Genomic DNA, 17948 nt, shown 5'->3' on the forward strand with positions numbered 1-17948 from the left:
TGCTTCATCATATATCTTAGATTAGTTGAAAAAAACATAACAATGTAAAGTTTAGCTTTTTAAATATGCATATACTTCCTAACAAAGCTACAGTCTGAGAGGGCTTCTGACTGGTAACTGTCAGTGTGAGCGCAGAGACATCTGAATGCAAGTATTAATACATTTTACAGTATCACACACTGAGTGACTTTGTTAAGCAGTTTTATATATTCAAAACCAGGAAGAATACGATGGTTAATTTGATTACTGCAAGGTGATAAAAATGAGGTTTAACATTTCTTTTAAAAATGTACCATACATAAGATTGCTTTTTAAAAGTAGGCCTGTTTCCATTCATTATTTTTATGTTTGCTTTTCAAGTTCATTAAAAATTAACCAACACCAAGATGATTACCAGCTTGTAATAGGAGAGCTCCATGTGAAAACACCAGCCAGGAATAATGTTTTGTTGATCTCTTAGCCATTCTCTGGCCCTTGCCAATAAAATAGTCACCATCTATATTTTAAGCAGCCTTGATCCATCAACCCTGAAATTAAAAATGACCTTTTTATTAAAATAGATACCTTTTCTATGCTAAGTACTACCGGCACTCCTCTAGAGGCATGTGCATGTGCTCACAGACACGAGACCTACACACACCTGTGTGCACACATGCCCTCACACCCCTGCCTGTCTCTGCAGACTCTCTTACCCAGCTCAGAGCCTCAGGTTGCTTGTGGCTGCCATTCTTGGTTAACCTGCACCCTGTACCCCATTTATAAATTATTTCAGTAAGAATATACATTGTGATTCCAATCCAAAGCTCCAACAGCCTTTTAGAAATACAGCCCCTGGTGGGACTACCTATAGAGTGCCTGATCTTTACTTATGTATGTATTTACTTATATATTCATAGATAATTTTTCACTTCCAAAAATGAAGACAGGCTGATTATATGCTTGTTTACCTGCTTTAATAAGTGCTTTTTTAACCTGCTTTAGCCAAATGGAACTATTATTAATTGAAAATTTGATTTCCTATCAAATAGCAGCTGTATTTTGAATGTCTTTCTTCTCAGGTTGATGAAGTTTCTGACTCACACGTATCTGTCCATGTTCGGCAGTGTGCTTAGCCCGGTGCTAGTCCTTGCAGGGATCCAGAGAGATGAGGAAAACAACCCCTGTTCTCCTCGAGCTCCCATGTTACAGGCTCACTATCATGTTGCAAGGTTGTACCAAGGAAATACTTCGGTCACGCCAGGAACAGACTGCTGTAGAGTCATAGAGGAAGGAGGAGTCTCTTGCACTGAACCTGTAACTCTAAGCTGAACATTAAAAATAGAGAATTTTTAAAGGGGAGGAGACAAGAGGTTATTCTTAACCAACAGTGCTGAGTGAGAAGAAGGACAGAAGGAAAAACGAAGCAGAAAATAAGTGCTTTGTCTCTTTGGGGTACATTAATCTGTGTTAAGTTGTGATCCTTTTCGTAGCAGAAATGCAGACTTTGATTAAGGGGCAAGTTGTTTTTGGTCTTTTTCACTTTTATGTTCTAGTGCCTACCATTATAAAGTTGCAAAGTCTGTAGTATGAAGCTGTAGATAATTACTAGTGGGGAATCTTATTTTGAGAGCCAAAGGGAAAAAACCCACCAGATTTATCCTACTTGCTAGCTATTAACGCTTTAATTTGTAAATTGCCACACTGTAACAAGGCAGCACTTCATCTGCACAGCATCCTGTTTATAGTAGTAGGCCGCCCTGCGTGTTTCCAGCAGAAACCGCTCTGCCCTTTCTGGCCCGGGGTCATGTTTGCTGGGAACCCCTTTCAAATTTATTTTTTGCAAATCAGTACAAGTTACTGCTCCTTCACTTACTAGTAAAGGGAATTACATTGTTGAAAAGCTATTTTATTTATTGGTAAGTTCCCATAATGTGTATGAAAATGTTACCATGAACTTTACTCTCCAAAGAAGAAGACCATTATACCATTTATATATTGAGTGCTTACATACAAGCACGTACTGGATTATCTTATTTAATTTTCGCAGTAGCCCAGCAGCCCTATGAGGTGGGTATTACTAGTATCTCCATTCTGCAGATGAGAAAACCAAGGCACAGAGATTGAGTGAAATTCTGTTTCACAAATTGTGTGATTTGTTAAGGTGTACTGCTTTTTTACCGCAGCATGTATGTTGAAAGTTAGTTAAAGCTGAGTCCTGTCCCTTTAGAAAACAAAGTTTTTTTTGTACAATTTTTTTTTCCCTTCCACTGTTGGAGAATCTTGATATTCAGGTGTGAAAAACCTGAAAGGCAGAGAATCAAAACAGAAGGCCAACACAGTTACTATAGAGTGCGCAGTGATAAAGGTTGCCCTGCCTCCCACAGCCTTATCCGGGGAAGATGCTGAGTGAGGAGGTGCAGAGCCTTCTGACTAAATACCCAGACAAGAAATGTCACCGTTTTGTGAAGGACATCTTCAGATAATGTGTCAGCTACTTATTTTTCTGCTAAATAAAATATTCATCAACTCCAGTTTCAGTTTAGTTATTTATCTGTATATAACAAGGTTATCTACCTGTAAATTCCTGGTAGAGAAGGTAGATAAAGAATATCCATGAGTAATGTCATTTGGTTGTTTGAATTTCTTAGTCTGAAGGATTTTTTTTTAAACAGCTGCTAAGAAGGTGAGTGGTTTGAATTAGTCATTCTTTTCTTCCACTTTGGTGAAAATACTAACATTCATAGTCGGTGGAAAGAAAATGGAGGATCAAAGGACACGGGTGATAAAAATGCATGACTGACCCCTGAATAGCTAAGAGGTCACTGTGGAACTAGGTGGCTCTTTGACTCTGTAAAATCCCTCAAAATATTGTTCTAACGATGAAGTGAGATAATAGAACTGCTAGTGCAGGACTGTGAAAACTCAGAACCGTAGGACACATGCAGGTTGTTGAAGGGCAACCCCTTTCTGGACATTTTTATCTCTTCTGGACTCTGCGCTCGTACGCACCCGTCTCCCTCCCCTTCTCCCTCCTCCCAACCTTTTTCCCTCCCCGCCATTGATGGGCCGTTAATTAGTCACATTTTTATGTATTGCTCACATCGATGGTTTTGTTTCCAGTTTTCGTTTTGTCACTCTTTTTCCTACCCACTTTATATCCTTGGAGGAATTTAAAACCGTCTCTGGATTTCCTCATGTGTTTCACTCCAGTTTGCTCTCTTTAACTTTGCAAGACAGATTCTTCTTCCTGCTCTTCCCTGATTTCTGTTCTTTTGAACTCCGCAGCTGAAAGGCAGATATCGGGAGGTGACCAGGTTGGCTTCACTGTCTGATACCATGCCTTTTGCATGGTAGTACTCAAACATAAGTGTTCACTAACTACTTGAAAAAGAAACAGGGCAGCAACATGGTTGCTCCTGGAGAATGTCGTTCTAAGTGAAGTAAACCAGAAAGAGGAAGAAAAATACCATATGAGATCACTCATATGTGGAATCCAAAACAAACAAACAAACAAAGAATCAAACAAAGCATAAATATAAAACAGAAATAGACTCATAGACATAGAATACAAACTTGTGGTTGCCAAGGGGGCGGAGGGTGGGAAGGGATATATGGGATTTCAAAATTGTTGAATAGATAAATAAGATTATACTGTATAGCACAGGGAAATATACACAAGATCTTATGGTAGCTCATGGAGAAAAAAATGTGACAATGAATATATGTATGTTCATGTATAACTGAAAAATTGTGCTCTACCCTGGAATTTGACACAACATTGTAAAATGATTATAAGTCAATAAAAAATGTTAAAAAAAAAAACAGGGGAGTCATAGGTATTTAAAAAAAAAATTATTGACTTACTCTGAATTTGGGAACTTTATTCAAGTACACAGGACCGCATGGCTTCGACAATTCGCCTTAAATATTGCTGTTCCTCCTGCTAATGGAAGAAGGCAGAATAGAAAATGCTTTGAGGAAAGGGAAGAGTGGTATTTATTTGGAAGTACTCAGAAACCTTTTTACTCTTCAGACATTACATGCGTTTATCTCTGTTTTGTCACCTAAGAGAGGTAGTGACCATGAGGATATAACTCTTACATGAAATCCTCCAAAAGCAATGTGAAATTCCCACTTGTCATCCTGGAGTGATGCAGGTGACGTTCATTCTGAGATCCTAGCTGATTGGTCTCTTTTCAGCTATGCTATTTGTTTAGCACTTGTGAGTGTTCATCTAAGGGAAACCATTCCCTGATTTGTGAAAATGATGAATGTTTTCTCCTTCCATCTCTTTAAAGGAAATGGCAAAAATCCTCAATCATCCCCGAGTCTATGCTTTCCTGCACATACCGGTCCAGTCTGCCTCTGACACGGTGCTCATGGAAATGAAAAGAGAATACTGCGTGGCTGACTTCAAAAGAGTCGTGGATTTTCTGAAAGAGAAGTAAGTCTGTTAGCACTTAAGAAAATAACCATTTCTTTTTTCTTTTAAAAGCATGTGGCAAAAATGCACTGACGGTAGCCACAATTAAAGGTACAGAGAAAGAGGCAAGACTTTCGAAGCTTTCAAAGCCTTTCAGTGTTCCTTAGACACCCTTGATGTGGTTTCTTCTCTCCCCTCAGTTTACATGCACCTTCCATCTGGGCATCACATGCCGTTCACTGGCGGCCAGTCCCCAATCTCTCTAAGGTTATGTGCGCGGTGATGTCTCTCTACCTGACCTAGCAGATGAAAACTGCCTTAGCTTTGCTCTGCTTAAACCTTCTTTAATGCGGCCTTCTGAAGTTGTCAGCTGCTTTTGATATGGAGGTAGCTCAAATCATGTCACTACAAAAGAGATAATTTTATACAAAATAGCATTTTTTGAAGAGGATCTGAGAATGTTTCTGCCTCTACACACTTATCCCTGGAGTATTCTTGAAGAATTGAGATGTATAAGGCTGTTTGGGGATTCTGTTTTTTTAAAGTTCAAGTTGCCATGGACCAAAATTAAGGCATATTTACCCAGTCTCAGACGTGAATGATAATTTTGTTTCCACAGAAAACACTTGCAGCCTATAATTATATTCTTCAAAATCCCACTTCTCATCATCACCAAACACTGAATGCCTTCTGTGATTATACAAGGCAGGAAATGGTGCAGGCCAAGGTCATGGCGAAGTTCTCAAGTCTGGGGCCCTGTTCCCCCCTCTGGGGCTGTGTCATTTATCTTGGCATATTTGTGGCATGGCTCTTCCTACTTTCCACAATTTTTTCCCATAATTTTTCCCTCTGTTGTGTTTCTTAATTAAAATATAATTCTTTATTTCCATCTTCTTGTTTATAATTATGTACCTTTGTACCGAGTACTACATGGATATTATTGCTTTATACAAATTGGAAGCAATTATTTTTTCCACCTTCAGTTAGTCACTTGTCCTGACTGTTTACAAATCTTTTAAAAATCTTTTTCTTCTATTTTCTTTCTCTGTCCTTCCTCATCTTCCCTTTATGTGTCCCCCACCCCCACTCCCGGCATGTCTTGATTATCCTCACCACCAGAAATAAAGACACGTAGTGTGCATTCAAGCAAATACAGCTGATTGTTTGAATATTCAAATCAGTCAGTAGAAAGTATATTTATTCTAGGATGGATTTTACTTGTATACTCATTGAGTATATACAACTTTCAAAGTAGAAAACAGAATAATGATGGATCTCTCTCATCTCTAATACTTCCTGATCTTGAACAGAACTGAGGGCAAGGCTGAAGAGTAAGGATGTTTATGTTGGATGTCTCTCATTGGCTTGTCCTTTGCATTTATTTCTAGCTTGTTATAGGTAAACTTGTGTCATGGAAGAGAGACCTTTTGGGCACACTGGCACTGGTAAATGGCATGTTTTCAAAACTGCAAATAAGTACTTACACCTGTGAAGTTTCTTGCCTCTTGCTTACTAGAGCAGTAGCAGATGGTGCACACAGTTCATAGCTGTTGCACAAGATTTTTCCGAGTGTAGGCATGCATCCTGTTATGCAGAGTAGACTAGAACACTTTCCAAAAGTTACACTGATGTGATTCAAGGAGATTAAGGAATCAACATTTCTCCACCTCCGTTTGGGTGAGTGCTGACTCAGTTGTTTGGGGGAATTACTGTGACTGCTTAACAGGGCAACGACTTCTCAACAACGTCTAGCCTTTTGTGTTACTCCAGAGTTGGACCTTTTAAATCTGTTGCATCTTGAACAGTTTCAACAGCATCCATGAGCTAAATAGGGGTCAAAAGATGATCACATCAAAGGATTTGAGAAAACAGCGCTAAGCTCATTGTTATTTCTTTGGTTTCTGAATTACCCTGAGGCATCCATGTGGCTTTTCTAGAACTATCCCAACTGTCTGGAAGACTCCAGAGCCAAGTAATCTACCCAGGGCTCCAGGGTTGGAAATACTGGAGATCCCAGAAAGAGGAAATTAGAGATGCCTGGAGAAGACACCCCGTCTCACCCATCCATCCACAATTTCAGTTTCAAGTGCTGTGAATCACTGGAATTGTAGAATAGAAGTTAAGACAGTTAGCATCTCCAGGTGATGTTTTAAAAATTAACTCTGGGCTATATATGGTTTTAGACAGTTCATCAGCACCAAAGAATTGTATGTCTCATCCAGTCCATTCTGTTGCTTGTGAAAAACAGTGGAGCCTCACTCCTGTGAGGACTCTCTAACCTAACTCTGCTCCTCAGTGGGTAAGTTTTCCTGTCCTCAGGGAAGTCCATCCATCCAGTGAGTCATTTCCAACTATGATGGGCATTTAGAAATAAATGGAAAATTATAAGCAGACGTCTGCTCTACGTGTTTACTTTCCCCTATAAAAAAACTAGCATAGCTTTATGCCACATAGATTCGTGCTTATTGGAAACATCCAAGTTTCAGAGGTTTCTATAGAACCCCTAGTCTGGATAACTGATCCGCACAAAATTGTTCTGTCCAGTTTTTAATCAAAATTTAATGCAATATTGTCATTCTTAGAATGAGGGTCTAACACTCTACCACTGTTTTATGCATCATGCTCATTCAGACAGTGGCTCTCACTCAAAGTTGTGCGTCTGGTGCTCTGATCTGTTTTTTAGCTTCTGTGTACATGTGGCCCTTTTCATTTACCTCGTTTCCTCTGAAGCCTTTGAAGTCCGTTTTTTGTAATGAGCCTTTAACAAACAAAAGTCTCATTTATTTATTCTCCAGCAGTGTGAGGCTTATCGAATATTCATGTTACAAATTTAGGGACACAAGGCATTTCCTGATCTATTTCCTCAAAAAATCCAATCTGTAAAAAAAAAAACAACCAACAGCATTTAAGACTGAAATCCAAGCTATAGGATCTTACCTGAAGCTGCAGGCCCTTCAACCACTGATGCAGCGGCATTTGTCATGCCGTGTTGCCCAAACAGCGGAGGTGAAGGCTTTTTAATTAATTTTCTTTATGGCTGAAATTGGCCTGTGTTTTAGCTGGGAGCAGAAGAAGTTCACATACGAGCCGACTTGCTGCTGATTCATTATTCTTTTCAGTTGGTTGAAAGTTGGCAGCTCCTGTCATGACAGCAGCTGGACTGGAGATAACCTAGTAGTGCTGGCACATGTTGGGGCATATGGGAATTTATTAAATCATGCAACCTTTGCAAAGAAAAGTGTCTAAATTACTTAATATACTAATTTAAAACAGCTGGTCATGAGCAGACACTCATATGACGGAAACGATTCTATTCAGATTGATTAATCCAGTTGGAAAATTAACTAAGTAATTTGATGTTTTTATTTAAAGGGATAAGATGATTCCTTAAAATACATGATGGGCTTTGGAGGGATGTGGAGGAAAACTACACAGAACAAAAGCAAGAGACGTGATTCTGGTTTTAGAGAGATGCATGTTTTTATAATTTTTAGTAACGACCTCATAAATTTTACTACTTTTATTATAGGTCACTTACCTGCCTTCTCTGTTATCTTTTTCACATAATACTGGGATTAAAACAAGTTTAAAACTTGAATCATTAATTTTTGCTTTCTCATGTAGTTTTAAAGACTTCCTTTCCCATTGAGAAGGTTTTTTACTCTGATATATAGGGAGGATATAATTAGGGCTCCCAGGACCTTGGGGCCTTGGACATAAACTTTAATTGGGTTTTCCCCGTTTGAGCAGCATTGAATGTACTCATTCACTCCCCAACATATATTCACATCGGTTTTTTTAAAAATTGGTGCAGCATGAAAGTTCTTCTCTCAAGCATATGTTCTAATGCTCGGTAGAAGAATCGCTGAGCCTTCCAATTCACACATGAAAGTAAGAAAGAAATATCTAAGAATGTCCCTTTGATAGATACAGTTTAAGAAATGAAATGGTTTGTATATCAAAAGACCTAACTGTTGACACAGATTATTTTGTTAGCAGTCCAGTGGCCTTTTGGTGTATGTTTACTAGATCTTAAACTTGGGAGACAAGATCCATCTCCCTCAGTCAGTAAAATTTGAATGAAGTAATGCCCAGTTGTGTTCTTGCTTGCAAGTTGCACGTATCTAAAGTAAGTTGCACCATACTGTAGCAGCCTTGTCTTGACTTTTACTTCCATGATATCATTTGTCTCAGAATTTGCCATGATCATTTGTCAATGTACTACGTACTTCTGGATTAATTCCTCTTGTTTCCCATAGGACACTAACCCTTTTAGCCCTGAATTACCCATTTACACAGCCAGAGATCTCCAAGTGAAATGCCACAACCAGTAACTAAAGGGCACTCCGGTGAAGACGGACGTTTTAGTGGGAAGAACATATTTGAAGGGAAGTGGCCACCTTGCACAGAAAGTTCCATCCTCTGATCTCTGCACTGTACACTCAGATGGTGGAGGGGCACAGGGACACGAAGCCAGGGTCACTTTGGCAGGATGATGTCTCTAAGAGCATCCCAGAGTTATCTCATTCTGTCCAGCCTGTCCTGTGACCTCCTTTTCCAGTCTGTCTGCAAAAAACAAAACAAAACAAAACAAAACAAAACAAAACAAAACAAAACAAAACAAAACAGTGATGCTAACTCATTAACATCCTACATTCTTTTCTTTCCTTTCATCGGTCCCAATCATCCACGTGTTCGTCCTGGAGCACAATCTGATAAAAGACAAGTGAGGTTAAATTTGTATTTTATTCTGTTTTTTTTTCCCTCTGTCTAGCTTTATTCCTAACAGCTTGGAAACATAAATAGCAATATTTGTCAGAATAGAAGAAAAGAACATTGCAAATAAAAAGAACTATTCAGCAAGGATTCAATAATTGAGTTTTCTTCCAGATGCATTTCCAGATGTGTTTCTGTTCACTGAATAACCACCTCCAAAATAATTTAGGCAAAACACTTCCCTCAAAGATGTTTTCTGGCTTTACTTCATCATTTTTAATATCTTTAACTGGGTTGTTGTTTGGGGAGTCCCTCGGGTCTTGTTCATGCTTTTATCTTTTGTCAGATTTCTTTCTGAGGTAGTGAAGTTCTGTTCTTTTCCCTTCCCTCCCTTGCTACTGTTAAATTTTTTCAAGAGAATGAATACATACAATTGGAACAGTTATCTAGTAGAAAAACACTTATTTTTTCCTTTTGCAACACAACATTGTATTTACATTTGGAAGATGTTCGTATCATGTGCTAAATACCATATTATTTGGGGATTCCCCCAAGTTTGATTTATTGGTTGAAGGTAATTAAATTTTCTATTGACTTAAATTTTCCTTCTAGCTTGGTAAAGAGAGAAATCTCATCTTCCCTAATCTCTTTCTACCTTCTCTTGTATTATGATTTTTTTTTTCAGGAACTAAGAAGCTACCTTCCCTTAATCCCCTGTATGTTTTCTTCATCTCAGTGTTTTGTTGTAAACATAAGGATCACATATCTATGAAGTCATATACTAATAGTAAGCATTTTTCCTTTTGGAGTGCTTCTTTTATTCCACAGGGCTCACATACTGTCATGACGTTGTCACAAAAACCTAGGCAAATATGTAGGTTAGGTATTTTTAATCTGTACTTCAGAGTGATGGTCAGGGTTCACATGGTTAAAAAGACTTGTTGAAATCCCATAGTGACTTAATGCACAGTGGGACTAGCTCCTCAGTTTGGCCTGTGAAACAGGATTCCTTCCAACACTAATAATACATGGTAACTAAATGATTCACTTTTTCATTTATCAGTTTTGTGCCCAGCACTATAATAAATGGAACAGTAACAATGCCAGTATCAACACTTCACATGCTAACAGTAAGAAATCCAATAACTAATATTTTTGAGTTTTACTTTTGTGCCCATTACTACTTTGAGGGTATTGCATGTGTTAGCTTGTTAAATCCTTAACGCCCAAGGAGGTTATGTAATTTCCCCATGGTCATGCAGCTATTGACAGAACCTTGATGAAAACTCAGGTCATGTTAGTCTTGAGCCGGGACCCAAAGATCATACTGTGTTGTTGTTCTCATCTAAGCCATGTCTCTCTAGAGACGGAGACAATGAGTCGGATTCGGCAAATATTGAGATAAAATTTGCAGTGTGTGGTTAGAGGGGAAGAGGAGGAATGTAGGCGTGAGTGTCACGGATGGCTCTGTGATGTTTTGTCTCTAGACACAGGAGAGGATGATGTAGTTAACCAAGACAGGAGAAGGAGGAATTTGAGTGGGAAAGATAACAGCTTTGTTTTGGATATACTGAATCTGCAGTGCCAGTGTAGGAAACCCAAGAAGAGCTCCTATGGCCTGTAGAAAATAAGGGTGAGCAGCCCCTGGGGTCGATGGGAGTGTAGAGAGAAAGAGCCATCAGCGTGTGGGCAGCAGGTGAAGCTGTGGGCGATGAGATCCTCCAGAAGAATGGCATCTCGGGAGTGCCAATACTTGAGTGATGGGAAAGGAAAGGATCTGGGGCAGAGGTTGAAACGGCAGGGTCAGGCCAGCATAGGAGGGGACCCAGGAGGAGGTGACACCGTGGAAGCCCAGAGACGTTGCAGTTTTAGGAAAACAAAAATGGTAAGGGTCAAATGGCAATTAGAGTTGCCTCCTGTAAGCAGACGTGGGGCTTGGTGCTCTGGGTTCTATGAGGGAAAAACAAAACAAAACTATTGTTAGGTTACGTTCTTTGTCAAATACTGAGCTGAGGTAATGGCTAAGATGGGAGCCAGCCTTCCTGGTCCTCTGTTGATTACTGCACCCCCAGTCCTAGCATGATGCTGCATTTGTCCTCCTCAACCCCTGTCTGGCTGCACTGTGTACATGGCATCCAGAGGCCCAGGAGCAGGAAGCCGGGATAATACGATTTTGTCAAAGAACAGCGCTTACTCTGGAACCAGTAAGATTAAGGCTTAGAGTAGGATTTCTCAGTCTGCTTTAATTAAAGTTCTCTTTTCATATGCAAGAACATCCTCTGAGATTTGCAGAGAAACTGATATGTTCCCTTTAGTGGAACAGAATACTCTGCCTTCTTAGAGATTCTGTGTTCTCTGAACCCCCGCTGGCTAGTAGCTAACAATAATTATGAGACAGTGTTTATTGAGCATGTAATATGTTGAAAGTAATGTGCCAGTTATTTTGCAGGGGTTAACTCATTTAATTTTCACCTGACGCACACTGGATAGGAAATATTCTTACCCTGATGCTACAGGTGAGGAACTTATGGCACATAGAGGTTAAGTGACTTGCCCCAAGTTACTGGCAGATTTAGATGCAGGCTCCAGCCTGTGATCCTCTAAACTTTATTCACTTCTGTCATGGCATCTATCTTTTCCAGAGAGAATAATTTTTAGAAACATTAGGGATGATGGTAATTTTCCAATTAGAAATTATACTATCCTATTAAACAGAAATTTAAAAATTATAGATTCCTTCTCTTATAAATTTAATACATTTTTCTGTAGTCAGTATCCCCTCTTTTTGCCTCCCCATCCAGGTGGAGAGTCTCTGGGTTAAGGGGGTGCTAAGCTTGGTTTGAATGTGACTGTGTGGAGGAAACCTACAAAGAGAAGTTAACAAGTAGCTTACCTGTAAGCGCATCTTTAACAGTAAACTGCACCTTCCTCATGCAGTGTGTGTACGAGTAAATAAAATGCTGGACTAATGGTTATGTGTTGCAGAACTATCACCTTACATAACCTCCTGTGTTTCAAAACCTTTGTCAGTCCTCATGTCTACCTCCTATTTACCCTTTTTCCTAGAGCCAAGAATATTAAATATCCAGCTCAAACTCCTGCTCATAAGCAGCCTCAATTCTTAACACTGATTATTCCCTCACTTGGTGCTGCATGAGGAGAGAGAGCTGGTTATTGGTCACTCTCGCCTCCCCGTACTCACCCTTGTCGCCATCCTCTCATGTACACGTCTTGAGTCCTCATTATTATATCGAGGACTTTGTATTCTTATCAATAACAAGAAATCAAAGGAGCATGTATAGTGCCTGTAATTTTGACTATTCTCTTAGATTTTGCAGTAATATCTGAAAGGTACTAAAACTATGTTAAGAGCAAACAGTAGGGAAAAGACTAGGTAATGTAACCCATAATTGTTTTTAAAGTTTGAATCTCAGATTATGAAAATCTGACCAATTTAAGTTCTGGAAATAAGATCAAAAACATCTCTGTGAATTAATGTTAATTTCAAAGGATCCAAAGTCTTGTATTTATTCAACTATTATTAATTGGTTATGGAATGTATGTCAGGCACTTGTTAGGTAAAGCATATTGAGATTAGTGAAACTTGATAACTGTCTTCTAGGGACTGGTATTCTTAAATCAGGGTTACTATTATATAAATACTTTTAACTATGATGTTTGATAAATATAGTAAAACTCCAGTGTTAATTCTGGTATGGTGGGTGGGAATGAGCTTAAATATTTATTATAGGCTTCCCATGAATAAGAAAGAAATACTGAATTACAGGTCTTACATGAAAACCAATTTCTTTTCTTTAGACAATTATACTTTCTAGGTTTGAGTTTGTCTACGACATAATAAAACCTACTAGTATAGGAAAGACTTTAACTAGATTACACACAAACAAATATATATTTATGTATATAAACATTATAGTTTGGTTTGTCTGCAAGTGACAGGAAAAGTAATGGCATAAAGAAAGTAGAAGTTTATTTTTTCAGCTGTGTAAATGAAGTCCAGAGCTAGGCAGGCAGTAGGGCATTTTAAGGCTTCAGCATATAAGGGATGCAGTCAAGATACAGCTTTTATCTCATGGTCCAAGATAGCTGCTTGAGCTCCAGCCATCAAATTTGCATCCCAGTCTATATGAAAGTGAGGGGCAGAGAAGAGTATATGTTCCGTCCCTTTAAATACTCTCTGAAAGCCACATGTCACTTTGATTATCTCCAGTTGGTTGGAACCTAGTCATAGGTCTGCACTTAGCAGAAAGAAAGGCTAAGCAATACAGTGTTTATTTTGAGTGGCCTTGTTCCCATTTAAAAACAAAGCGTTCTGTTGGAAATAAGAGGAGGTGAGATAGTGGGGAACAATTGGTAGTCTCTGCCTCAGTCTGTCTCATTTGACAGGACTTTCGCCTTTGTCTGAGAGAGATAACCCAGCCCCACATAATTACCCTGTCCTGTTGTACTGTGATAACGCTGATGCTCTGTCCTTTTCCGAAGGTCCAGCTGTGGCTTTCTATGGACTGATAGCTATAAACTAAAGGGCAACCCCAAACTGCCCATTTAAAATGGAGTAAAAACAAGATAATTATAATTTTTTAAATTCCCATTTGAAAAATGGGAGACTGTGAAACACACATATTCGATGGGTATTATAACAAATCCTGCTTGGTAGAAATCATGATTTTTCTGCCCTAGCACCAAAGGGTATTCTTTAGCTATCCCATCTGATGAGCTTTGATTTCGCTCTGTGAGAGAAACTCTCTAGCTGGTTGTCCGTCATGGCCATATCTGTGCTAGGCCTAGGGACTGTGACCTTCTGGCTGGGTTCTAATCCTTCCGTGCCTGCTTCCTTGTGGTGCTGATTTGAGACATGGAAATTGCTTTAGGAGTTGTGCAGTCACATGCTGTGCAGTCCATCCTGGTGCATCTTTGGCAACCCATTTCCTTCAAAACTTTACTGTGTTTTCAGTCTATTTGTTTCTTGTCAGTTCCATGAACAAGTCAAAAGTCAGGTCAGGACATAGTTTTGAACCTGAAGACGCTTTGATTTATTGCCCTCTGGCCTCTGTTCATCCCCACCCTCTGAACTTCCTGATGACTCCTTTCAGACCCTCTTAACCGCTCTTAATCCCATCAGTGCCAGAGGACTGGGCCAGTGTATGAAGAGGCACCAGTTCTGTCTTCCGTGGTATTGTACCCAGTGCTTGTAATTGCTTGGCTTGGCTTTTGCAAACCTGCAAACCTCAAAATCACAGGATTCTCGGTCAAATTAGACTGTAAATTCACAAACAGACAGATTTTCTAAGAAAAGCTCAGTTTTCTTAAGTCTCACCTTGCAGCTGGCCAGCTCTAGTCTGAGCTCCTTGTTGCTAAGAGCAGGGAGAAGCCAGCTAGTACTTAAGGTTCTGAACCGTTCGTAACACTTCCACTGCTCCAGACTTACCTAACACTGGGTCTATCTTCCAAGGTTCAGCAGGTGACAATATGACCAGATATTTTGCCAACATATAACATTAATTTGCTTTCCAGCCTGCAGTATGAGTTCCTCCTACCTGCTGCTATCCAACTCAACTAATGCCATCCTTTCAGGTTCTGTTACATGGAGCACTCTAGTTTAGATAGGATTGGTTTGGGCTGTGAATGGTCAAAAGCATAAAACAATATCTCAAAGAAGGTAGATGTATATTACCCTTTCACGTTAAAAAAAAAAAAAAAAATTGGGAGGTAGTAATCCTGTGCTGGTAGGATGCTCCACAGTAGCAAGGAACCAGGATTCTGTTCTGTCGCTCCGTTATCCTCAGTGTAAGTTTCTGTGTCATGGGCCATGTTGGCTGCTTAAAATCCATCCATCAAGTCTGCATTCCAGGCAACAAAGAGGAGAAAGAATTGAAAAAGGGTGTACCCCTCCCTCCTTCAAAAGTTACTTTCTTAGAAGTTGTTACATGACACTTCCATTTATATCTCATTGATTACAACATGGCCATCCCTAGCTACAGGGGAAGATGAAAATAATTTCTTTCAGGCATCCATGTGTCTAGCGAGTAATCTATTTCTGTGGAAAGTGGAAGGAATAGATGTGCAGGTGTCACTACCAATCTCTGCCACGACATGTACTTTTAAAAAAGTTTTCATGTTGAAGTTTGATAACTGCCGCTTAAAAAGAAGTGAATTTGTCATCATGATTCTAAGCATCTTATTTTTCTCTTGGGTGTCATACCTGGTTTTGCACATGAGCCAATTGATAACTATTTTTTTATTGTTGCTGGCAGGCATAGTGGTTTCATTTTTTTAAATGTACACATGCTGAAACCACCTCACAAACTAAACAGTATTTTGGCATGTGATCAGTTGTCTATTCTGAGTGATTATCAGAAAATGCCATTTAAGACTTAAAGAAATTTAGCTTCTAGTTTTTTTTGTTTCTTTCTAATATCAAACAAAAATCATTGTTACCTCCATTTTTCTAGTCCCTGGTGTCCTTTCTTACGTATTAGCAATTGCCTGGGCCTCATGGTGAATCCCCTCTTGTGGTTCCAAACCTTCTATGGCATAGCCTTCTATCCACTGCTTCTGTCACACTAGATTAAAAACTCGATGCAAAGAAACATATATTTCTTCTGCTGCCACCTCCAAATCAGGATGCTAGTGCACTGGAGTTAGCGTTCTGCCAGAAATGCTAAATATTTTCATGTTAGACCAGAAGAGATAGCAAGGAGAAAAATCACTTGTTCCATCTGTTTGTCTGTGCAAGCTTATTTCTACCCCAGTATTCCCTCTGATTTGTGTGAGGTTATTTGCATGATGTGCTTTTGCTTTTGTTTATTTTAGATGTCTTAAATTCTTAAAAGAATTTTCTTTTTAAACTAATCTGTTTTGATCAATGAAATCAGTGTTTTCTTGTTAATAGCCTTTAAAATGAACAGATTTCTTTCTGTTAATTATTATTTCAAGCCACTTGTTTTTAGCCTAACCATGTAAATAAGACCCAGCATCAAATGCCTTTTAGAAAACAGAATTTTAATTCAACTGTACAATGACTCCTTTTCATATTCTGTTTCCTAATGTATTGTGGTTTAATTTTTAATTGTATCATTGAAAAAAATATTCTTTTGAGTTTTTCTTTGAAAACATTGATTACATTGTCTTATCTAGTGTGTTCTAATTGGGTTTCATTCTTTTTTTCTTCCTTTTAAATAATTTGTGCTTTCAAGAATGATGATATAATTAAATTTTGAACAATTTTTTTCTTAAAAAATCAGAATTCATCTTAACTTTTATAATGTCATTCCCTGAATTTATCTACTAGTGATAAAAGAAACTGAATTTGATGGGAAATTCTTTGCAATGTTAAGAATTCTAGTACATGGGAAGCTTGAAAAAACTGTTTATTACATTTTAATACACATTAAAGCAATATTTTCATGCATAAAAGATGTATGTTTCCCTTTCTGTAAGCTAAAATAAATCTCCATTTTTTCCAAGTAAAAAACAACAAAATATACAAATACAAAAAACAGCATTTGCATAAAAATATTTACCCTTAGAGTCATGACTTTTTGTATCTACCTTATTACTCACTAACTGATAGTATTAATTACTAATATTTATTGAGCCCTAAAAAATGTCCCAGTCACTGTTCAGATTGGTTTATAAACTCATTTAATTCTTATGATAGCCCTCTGAAAGCACAAATTATTTAAAAGGAAGAAAAAACAATGACAACATAAAATGTATTGTTGACAGTCCCATTTTATAGATGAAGAAGCTCAGACAACAGAGAGCTTGAAGTTACGTAGATAGTAGGCGATGGGGAAGCTGTGAACCCTGGTTGTCTAGCACCAGAGCTGGCGCTTTTTAACTGCTGTGGTCTGCCATCTCCCAGGCCACGCTGTCCGCCAACTGCTGCTCAAAAGTTGCTTTATAGACGAGCACATGTTTGCAAACTACTTGTCATCAAGGTACGAGATTATTACTGAAATTGAAAGTAAGCACTTAGATTTTCTAGTAATTTAACATTCCAAAGATATCAAATTTATGATATATTTTTTAGTTATTCACTTCGTGTTTTAGAAATGTAGCGGTCTGTAATAAATTGGAAGGAAAACTGGTTATTCCCCACAAATAGTTCAAGAAGCATGGCTCTAAGAAGAGTGCCTTTTATAGCTATTAGATGCTTTTAAATTCATGGTTTCATTCAATGCTGACAATAAGCCTGCAAGTTTATGGTGCTATTGCCATGTTTTAGGTCGAGAAACTAAAGAGCAGAGAAGGTATATATGTGAGAGACCTGTAATTCCAAGCCTGCTCTTTATTCTATAAGGTATAGAAACTATATTCTCCTGTCCCTGGTGATACTCATATTGGAACATACACATTTGTTAAAGCCTTTAAAGGTATTTTTTCTTTTTTGTCAGTTATCTTCATAAAAGAGAACTTAGATTGAATGAGTAAGAATTTTTTTTAAATGTGAAGAGTCTTGAAACCTAAAGAGAATAATGCAACCTGGTCATTTATTAATTCTTTGTTAAGATGTTTTTATTGCGATTTATTAGAGGCAATTCTCCCTTTAAATGTGTATTGACATGCCTAGTTCCACTCACTAGCAAATGTTTCGTAGAGTGGGGAATTCAGGTCTTCCTGCTGCTGCTTCTCGTGGTAGTGGCAGAGTGTAAGGTAGCATTCCCTCATCTATAAATAAAAAGGATGAGCTGAATTGTTTTAAATTCCAGTCTAACTGAAAAAGTGTGTTTTTTTCTTTTCTTAGCTTTCTCTTGATGAGTTTCAGTCTTTTCTGCTTTCCAGTTATTTCTGTTCTCCAGAACCC

The 17948-nt window shown here is 38.4% G+C and overlaps 1 protein-coding gene across 7 annotated transcripts in view; it reads left to right on the forward strand.

Annotated features, from left to right (window-relative positions):
* CDKAL1 (CDKAL1 threonylcarbamoyladenosine tRNA methylthiotransferase) overlaps nucleotides 1–17948 on the forward strand; it is a 721370-nt gene that overhangs the window by 346830 nt on the left and 356592 nt on the right. For all 7 annotated transcript variants that reach the window (XR_012500987.1, XM_010974252.3, XM_010974251.3 and 4 more), the window contains one exon: nucleotides 4278–4423. Coding sequence is in view for 6 of the 7 variants with exons in the window: in XM_010974252.3 (XP_010972554.2) it covers nucleotides 4278–4423 (146 nt within the window). In the remaining variant the exon portion in view is untranslated. The remainder of the gene's footprint in view (nucleotides 1–4277; nucleotides 4424–17948) is intronic.

Source organism: Camelus bactrianus, chromosome 20 (assembly GCF_048773025.1).
Source record: "Camelus bactrianus isolate YW-2024 breed Bactrian camel chromosome 20, ASM4877302v1, whole genome shotgun sequence".
Lineage (NCBI taxonomy): Eukaryota > Metazoa > Chordata > Mammalia > Artiodactyla > Camelidae > Camelus > Camelus bactrianus.